The sequence below is a fragment of the Adiantum capillus-veneris genome, chromosome 12, assembly GCF_014529385.1.
Source record: "Adiantum capillus-veneris isolate H3 chromosome 12, ASM1452938v2, whole genome shotgun sequence".
Lineage (NCBI taxonomy): Eukaryota > Viridiplantae > Streptophyta > Polypodiopsida > Polypodiales > Pteridaceae > Adiantum > Adiantum capillus-veneris.
In genome coordinates this window covers 69,871,464-69,879,677 of record NC_140942.1, presented here as the reverse complement: position 1 = coordinate 69,879,677, position 8,214 = coordinate 69,871,464, and the positions used below count along the sequence as shown (strand labels likewise).

At 41.9% G+C, this 8,214-nt stretch overlaps 1 protein-coding gene across 1 annotated transcript; it reads left to right on the top strand.

Moving 5' to 3' along the window:
* Window positions 1–7,109: 7,109 nt before the first annotated feature.
* Window positions 7,110–7,480, top strand: LOC147445898 (uncharacterized). The gene has a single exon (XM_086526121.1). It carries the CDS (start codon window positions 7,110–7,112, stop codon window positions 7,386–7,388), a length of 279 nt encoding a protein of 92 aa, XP_086382247.1. The 3' UTR covers window positions 7,389–7,480.
* Window positions 7,481–8,214: the final 734 nt, after the last annotated feature.

Genomic DNA, 8,214 nt, shown 5'->3' with positions numbered 1-8,214 from the left:
TCTAGCTATGCATGAAAATGTTTCCATAGGTTTTCACAAGTTGACAGGGAATGGATCAGTAGGGTTCACAAAACTTGAAGGAATGAAGAGAAGTACTCAACAATATGTACATAATACACAAGCAAGATTTAAGAATATTGGGTTGCTAGAGGACAACAAATACATTACAAGTGTCTTTGAGAATCTTTCATTTGTAGAAACAATGGGTGATCTAAATCCATAACGGTCTCTATTGACCAGGAGAAATTGCAAGTTATTGAAGTTTGTACTTTGAAGTGCATGTGGATACAAAATACATGATTGTGGCAAAGAAGGTTAAACCAGTGCCTTACCTCTACCTTCAAATTGCAGGGAGAAGGTAGAACATGCTTCTTTGTAGCCAAACCTTTAGGATACAAAGCAGATTGGCCACAAGTTTACACAGGAATCTTTGAAAGAGCTTCAAATTGATGTGGCGAGTTTTTAACAACCATTGAGAAGAATTTCTTTGAAGATATGCTTTCCAGACATGGTAAGGCTTTTTCATTTAAGACAAGTGAGATAGGATGTGTAGACCCAAGAATTGTTTCACTTATTGTAATTTTTACTATACCTCATGCACCTTGGAACTTGCAACCAATTCCAATTTCTAAAGCTCACCTGCCAAAGTTGACTAGTTTGCTTAAGGAAAAGATTAAATTGGGCATCTTGGAGCCTTCTTGCACTCCATATTCAAATAGATGGGCCAAAAAATAATGGGGCCTTGCGCTTCATCCAAGACATGTAGCCAGTAAGCAAGGTTACAATCATAAATGTAGGTATAGGGCCAATTGTGTATGAATTTGCAGAAGCGTTTGCAGGAAGAGCAACATACTCTATGGGAGATCTATACTCGTGGTATGATCAATTTCAACTAGCAATGGAAATTTGGTACCTTACCACCATGAAAGACACGCTTGGGTTTGGTAAGGATGTGTACCTTATCGCAAGGAGCAACCAACTCGGTTGCACATATGATGAATGGCATGAACAAAGTCTCAAGTGATTTCGTGCCCTATATTACTACGCCCTTTCTATAATGTGCCAATTAAAGGATGTGACATAAAAGACAAAGATGAGGCCCTAGATTCCAAGGGGTGCCAAAGGTTTGTGGAAAATCATATAGACAATGTGATTATCCAAGTTAGAGGTAGTCAATCTTACCTTGTTAGGAACAAAGTCTATGTTTGGAGTAAACAAAGTACTTATTGTAGGGACTTTTTGTGGTCCCTATGGGAGAAGACCTTGTCCCGCAAAGGTTGATACAATTCAAAGAATGAAGGAGATATGTGTAAGTGTCATCGAGGTACAAATATTCTTAGGTGCATGTGTCTTCTATGTCATATGGCTAACACATTATGCGCATGTAGATGATCCTCTTTATCAATTGCTAAGAAAGAACCACAAATTTGAATGAGGAGATGTATATGTAATAGCTATGAGGAAGTTAAAAGAGTTAATACAGTATGCACCAAATTTGAGAAGATGGATTCTCCGGGGATTCACTGTGTTTTTCCGTACGGTACCACGTGAGTGTACAATGGGAGGGTTTTTAGATTTTGTACATAAGCGTATACAATAGGGGTAGCCCCTCATTATTTCATACTCATACCGTACACATAAACGAGGGAGGGAGGGGGTTACATTGGGGCTACATTCAACTACCTGAGCCACCTTAAATACATTAGTAAGCCTCTCTCTCTCTCTCTCTCTCTCTCTCTCTCTCTCTCTCTCTCTTTGCATTGATAATACTTTCATGGCGTGGTGAAAGTAAGGGCGAACTTGAAATTCTCTTGTTTTTTTGGTCAAAATTAGAATATTTTGTCGGTAATTACAACTAAACTTATGTAAATCTCCTCGTTTTCTTAAAGCCAAGCTCAAACCCCTCTAATTTGTCAAAATTCCCAAAATACCCTTCAAATTTTTAAAATTCCCAAAGTACCCATGTATCTATTTTGGTTGGATTGATCAAGATTTTCTAATTTTTATTCCTTTTTGACAATTGAGATGCATTTTTGAGTGGTTAGCATGTAATTTGTCACATATTACCTCACAAAACAGGAGATTATGTCCACAAAGATAACACATAAGTGTAGTCATCAACAAAATGTCAATCATTGAAGAACAAGAATACATCCTAATTCCTCTCTGTCCTGCCATACATGGGCTAGAGAGAGAGAGAGAGAGAGAGAGCTAGAGAGAGAGAAGAAGAAGAAGAAGAAGAAGAAGACGTATAATAAGAAGAAGAGAGTTTTAACATCGTAGGAAACTATCCTAAGATACCTTAAAGATCTAGCCGACGAGGAGAGCTGAACTCAAGACCTGTTATGTGTGTGTGTGTGTGTGTGTGTGTGTGTGTGAGAGAGAGAGAGAGAGAGAGAGAGAGAGAGAGAGAGAGAGAGAGAGAGAGACGGAGAATGTTAAAGCTGGTATTTATTATGCTAGTTTAAATGTAGAAATGACACATGTGAGAACATAGATTTTCACTCTATATTTGTTTCACCACCTTTCATGGCAACATGATGGCAACAATGTACCCTTATGTATGAACTACACCAAATACTTGGATAATACTATAGTGCTCAAAGGGTGTTCGATACAACTTTAGCTATTTAGCTTTCGAAATGCTCTAGTAATGGTTTCTTTTGTGATAAGATCCCATTACCATATTAGAAAAGCTCAAAATATTGTCCAAGCCTTCAAATTTCTCATCAATCCAGCAAATAATGACAATATTATAGGCTCATGTTTGACCTTGCCTCTCTTGGCAAACTATGCACATCAAGGTTGCCTCAATCTCTATCTCTTACTCTACTAAATCTTCCTCTCTCTCTCTCTCTCTCTCTCTCTCTCTCTCTCTCTCTCTCTCTCTCTCTCTCTCTGTCTCTCTCTCTCTCTCTCTTTCTCTCAAATTTGTCTTCATATTTGGAGACTTCTACCTTGCTCAAAAGTGTGCTTTACATCGATTGAAGAAAGGCACCAACCAACCTTTCATGTGCCAAAAGGGTTACAACCGATTTGCCCTACATGTGACGGACCCCCTACTGGCTCCTCAAAAAAGAAAATAGCCCCTAGCCAGGAATATTCCCTTCTCCCTTGCCTCTACGTCAGCTCCTCCTCCCCTCCTTGGGCAGCCTACCTCCCCACTTTCCCCCTCCTCCTCCTGCCTCCATTCCCCTCCTCTCACTCTCCCCACTCGGATGGTATCATGCCTGTTGTTAACCCTTCCGTTACCTCCCTAGCCTAGAAGGTTGTAAAACGCCAACCCTAACTTTCTTATTAGAGCATCACAAATCCCTTTGTTCTCCAGAATAACACAAGCCATTCTCCAAGATTTTCTGTTTTTATTTGCCTCCAAGCTATGGCAGAGGTGAGGGCTGAAGGTGTTAGCAAGGTTGAGAACTTAGATAGTGAAAGTGATTGTGCCGAGCAACGGTGATCCACCTTCCCCAAAGTCCTGTCATGCACCCTACACAAGGGAAGGTGTATATATATATATATATATATAGAGAGAGAGAGAGAGAGAGAGAGAGAGAGAGGCCTCCTCTGCACACGATTAGCCGCGATGTACTCCACCACCCTTCCATAGGTTTCTGTTCATGCAATCCCTCGAGTGCCAAATGCCATCTTACCTTTCCTAGGACATTCTTAACCCTTTTCAGTGTAAGAAGCTTTCAGTGAATACTAAAAGGAGACTAGTGCCACTTGTCAAAACTTGATTGGCAGGTCAAGAAATTAGCATAATAAGCAAATTATCCAATCATAAGAGTGGAGGAGGAGCATCTACAAAGATACGTTGGCAAGCGTGGATGCAGGCATTGTTGAGACAAGGGGTAGAACGTCGCCGGATCAGAGTAAGGAGAGCAGTAGTACATCAGACAGGTTTCAATGCATTAAGAAACTGTCAGCACTCTGATGAGCTTGGCGTGGATTCGAATAAGGCTCTGCTAAGGATGCTATTTAAGACGATTGTCAGCATAAATAACAGCAGAGGGGATAGTAGCTGTAGGATGAGCCGATCAGCGTCCACGAGTGGCCTCTCCTCGGATATGCAGGGCTTCCTCTCATTGACGTGAACCAATCCTATATGTGGCACCACCACCCGGATGGTGGAGATTGTTGATGACCGGCAATGGCCGGGGGCTTGGCGGCAAACCAGTCCTCTTCCTCATGTAGATTGCGCTATCATAAGCACAAGGTAACGTTGAACGACACCTACACTACCATTGATAGCGGAATGAATTTGTCGTGTATGGGTTATTGACAAGTGGAAAAGTGTGGTTTTCTCTCCAGGTGAGTGATTATACAAAAGGCAGTGAGGAATCAGTTGTGGAGTTAGACAAGACTGCCTAATGGGAGAGTTTCCTTGCTCTTGTACCAAGATTGTGATTGCACATATTTTGAAGGGGCAGTGGCTTGTACAATCAAATGCTTAAGCTTGTCGAGCCTATAAGCACACGTATACTGTTGAAAACTTGTGGATCTGGGGCAGATTCAAGAGTGTAAGGCTTCTCGATAATGCTATATACTACAAATGGTGTGGGTACGTGTAGGTCAAATTGCGGATTAGATAAAATCCAGCAGGCTATTTTATGGGTGCTAATTAGATAGGATGCTAAGAAAACACAAAAGTCGTTGCAAATATTACTTGAGTGTATGGAAGCGAAGTTGGCTTACAACAGAGCCGTACAAGCTTAGGGGTTTTGGTTAATGCAACGTGATGAATCAACACAATCGGTCACAGGGTTTGTCGAAGTAGCCGAATCAGTAAATAGATCATCACACAAATGTAGACACCAGTTGTTGTGTGTGCAAGATGTTGACATTGGCACAAAAATCCATGATGAGATTGCTAGTGAAGGGTTGTTGAATGCTTGACGATGTTTCAATCAACATGTATGCAGTATGTGGTACACTTACAGAAGCAAAAATAGTTCATGATGAGATCCCTATTGCAATGTCATGTCTTGGAATGCACTAATCTCAACATGCCCATGATAGGGAAGCTAGCTATTGCCTATTTTCAGCAAATGTGAAGTGAAGGCCCCACTAGAGGCCATCACATATGCTTGCAAGTTGCACCTTGAAGACCTTGGCATTTTGCAAGATGTTGCCATGGACGAATCCATGATGATATTGGTAGTCAAGGGCCGTTGCTGAAGCGCGCGTGTCTTGCCTGGCAATGATTGCATTGATATGTATGCCAAGTTCAATGTCCTCATAAAAGCACAACCTTTCCTTCAAGAGCTTCTTCTCTGGGATGTCGTCTCTTGGAGCCCGTTAATTGCAATATATGCCTAATGGTTGTCGCAATTAGGAAGCCTTGGACTATTTTCATCAAATACTAAGAAAAAACAAAAATTTCTTAATGAGCTTCTTGTGTGGGATGTCGTTGATTGCAAGATATGTCCAACATGGCTGTTGCTAAGATATCCTGCGGTATTTTCAACCATCACGAAGTGAAGGCCTCTTTCCATATGCAATTACCTAGAGTCTGTACCTTGAAGGCTTATGGCATTGCATAAGACATTGACATCGTCGAGAGAATTTACAAGTTGGCAACTGTTGCAGAAAAAGGTATATAACTTGCTTGGCATCGCTTTGATCAACACAAATGCAAATGGGAAGAAATCATGACAAGGCAACCATAGCATCAACGATGTTCTCCAGCCTCTGTAAACTCAAAAGCAATGTTCTCTTCTTGTAAATCTGCAGTCTTTAGAGAGAATTTTGTCCCTCCAACACTGGAGGTGAAGCATGTGTCCTTCCAACATTTGAGGTGAAAAAAGGTGACTGAGGAAGGGCACATTCCCTATGGTTTATAAAAATTGGATGAGGACAGTGCCACCTCCCCGCCATACATACGTATGGTTTTTTTTCTTTTGGGGGCACAGCATCCCGTGCACGTATTGCATCTCTGCATCGAGACAACATTAATCTTGAAAGGTTTTTGCTTGATACCTCACCTAACTCCCAATTCTCAATTGTGTGGTGAGGTTGTGGAGGTCTTGGAATAACTTCTAGAAGAGATGCTACGCAGCCTTCGAATCAAGCAAAGACTAAATATAGCAAGTACATCAATACTTCGGCTTTCATATTTGTTTTAGTGATCAAGTCTCGTTGGATCGATTCAAACAATCTTGCCCTCAAACCCAAAAGGCAAACTAGTTTCATCTACCTATTTTTGCTTCAACCTTCTTTCTAACGAAGCATCTCCCTTCATTCTATCTAATAAAGCATTAAAAAGGATTGGGTACACCCTCCTTGCACACATCTGTTTTCATAGAGCGGGAAATTGGTCAGTTTTCATAACCTCTACAGCAGGAGAGATCCAGGTCGCCATAGCCAAGTAGCTTCTTATCTCTGCTCTCTCGCTCTCTCCTCTCAGCCTCGCCAAGATGCGTGAGATCTTGCACGTGCAGGGGGGCCAATGCGGCAACCAAATCAGCGCCAAGTTCTGGGAGGTGGTATGCACAGAGCACGACATTGATCTCGTGGGGTCATACAGCAGCGACGCTGACATGCAAGTGGAGAGAGTGAATGTGTACTTAAACAGCGACTCGCTTTGCGTATAATTGGGAGAGAGAGATAAGACGATAAATACAGAGAGAGGTCTGTGTTGCGAACGCCCATGATGAGAGATGCCCCAAGTCCTCGATCATTTCTTTGTCTTTCACACTCTAGCTGAGCGAGCTGCATATGGCTAGAAGCTCCGTGAGGTTGTGAGCTTGTGAAAGAGAGAGTGGGTTCGCGACGTACATGAGAGATATCTGATGAATAATGACACCACTGCTCAGTTGCATTACTCGGGCTTTCATATGTCCCCTGCAAATAGGGGAATATCTTACTTAATGAGTCGCAGAAATTTTGGAATGATCGCAATGTTTACATGATTATGGTGTAAAGTCCAGAAGAAACGTAAGGTTCACAGTGCACTACCGATAGATCATGTCATCTGCTTATACTCAAGAGTATAGTTTGACCAATGGAAACACCTGGGGTTACTCAACAAAGAGAAATGGCTTTCATAGTTAAGTGGTCTCTTGTACATTAGCCACTGCACATGTGATTTATCAGAGCTTGAGAAATCCATGGAGGACCCCGACATCTTCATACACAATGGAGAAGGACGTAGCAGCACCCCTCCTCCTCCTGCATTTCAAGCCTCACATGAAGAAAATGGCATGGCGAGTGCAAACTTTGCTCCTGCAAGTGCAACATTTAGCAATTTGACGGCCAGATTTAGCTCGGAAGCACATAAAGCTGGTCGAGAACAAGCAGAGTGGGGCCTTGGAAATGCAGGAGATGGCTGGATGCCCAAGTTTTGGAAGGCGCTCAGCACATCAGAGCCCATCCATACCTATGTGTAGGTGAAACTACCGATCGGTGTTGTGTTATGTGCGTCGCATGGTGCTCATGGATCTGGAGCCAGGTACTATGGACAGTGTTCGAACAGGCCCCTATGGGTAGATCTTCCGCCCTAATAACTTCGTCTTTGGCCAGTTCGGAGCTGGCAACAACTGGGCCAAGGGTCACTACACCAAAGTCGCGGAGCTCATTGATTCTGTCATTTACGTTGTCTGCAAAGAGGCTGAAAACTGTGACTGCCTTCAAGGTGAGTGCCTTTACGATCTCATTCTATCCTTCTTTATTCTATTTTATTCTGTGAAATGTTGTTTCGTCATGCCTTCTTTGCCATTCTCCGATGGTACAATTCCATTTATGTCTGGTATAATGATTATGTTGTCAGTTTTATTTATATTTGACAATGTAGCTAGCCTGTGCAATCGTCTTGTTTGAAAATAATATTCAGATTTGTTCTCAGTGAAGGTTTGAAAACAATGTTCAAATCTGTCCTCAATGAACATTGTTAGATTTCTTTAAATGAAATTTTCACTGCTGCTGTTCTAACTTCTCTAGCTTCCTAGTATCCCCCCTCACTTGGTAGACATTGGCTTTAGATCTACGCTCACCACTCCCAGCCAGTGTTGGATTTCAAATTTGTTTCAAGTTAGCAAGGCTTTGCCACAAACTCTTTCTTCAATCAATGTTAATCTGTAAACTATATATTGTTTCTATGCGTGAGACGTTTGTCTATACGCTATGATGCAAGCTTTTGTAGTGGCAGAAGCTTCAATGTCTTCAGCATTGTGTCATTAATCCTACCAAATTGGTTGATGGTGTCTTGTATACCTG

Excerpts from the sequence above, each read along its gene's own strand:
- LOC147445898 (XM_086526121.1), top strand. The coding sequence starts at position 7,110 with ATGGAGGACCCCGACATCTTCATACACAATGGAGAAGGACGTAGCAGC.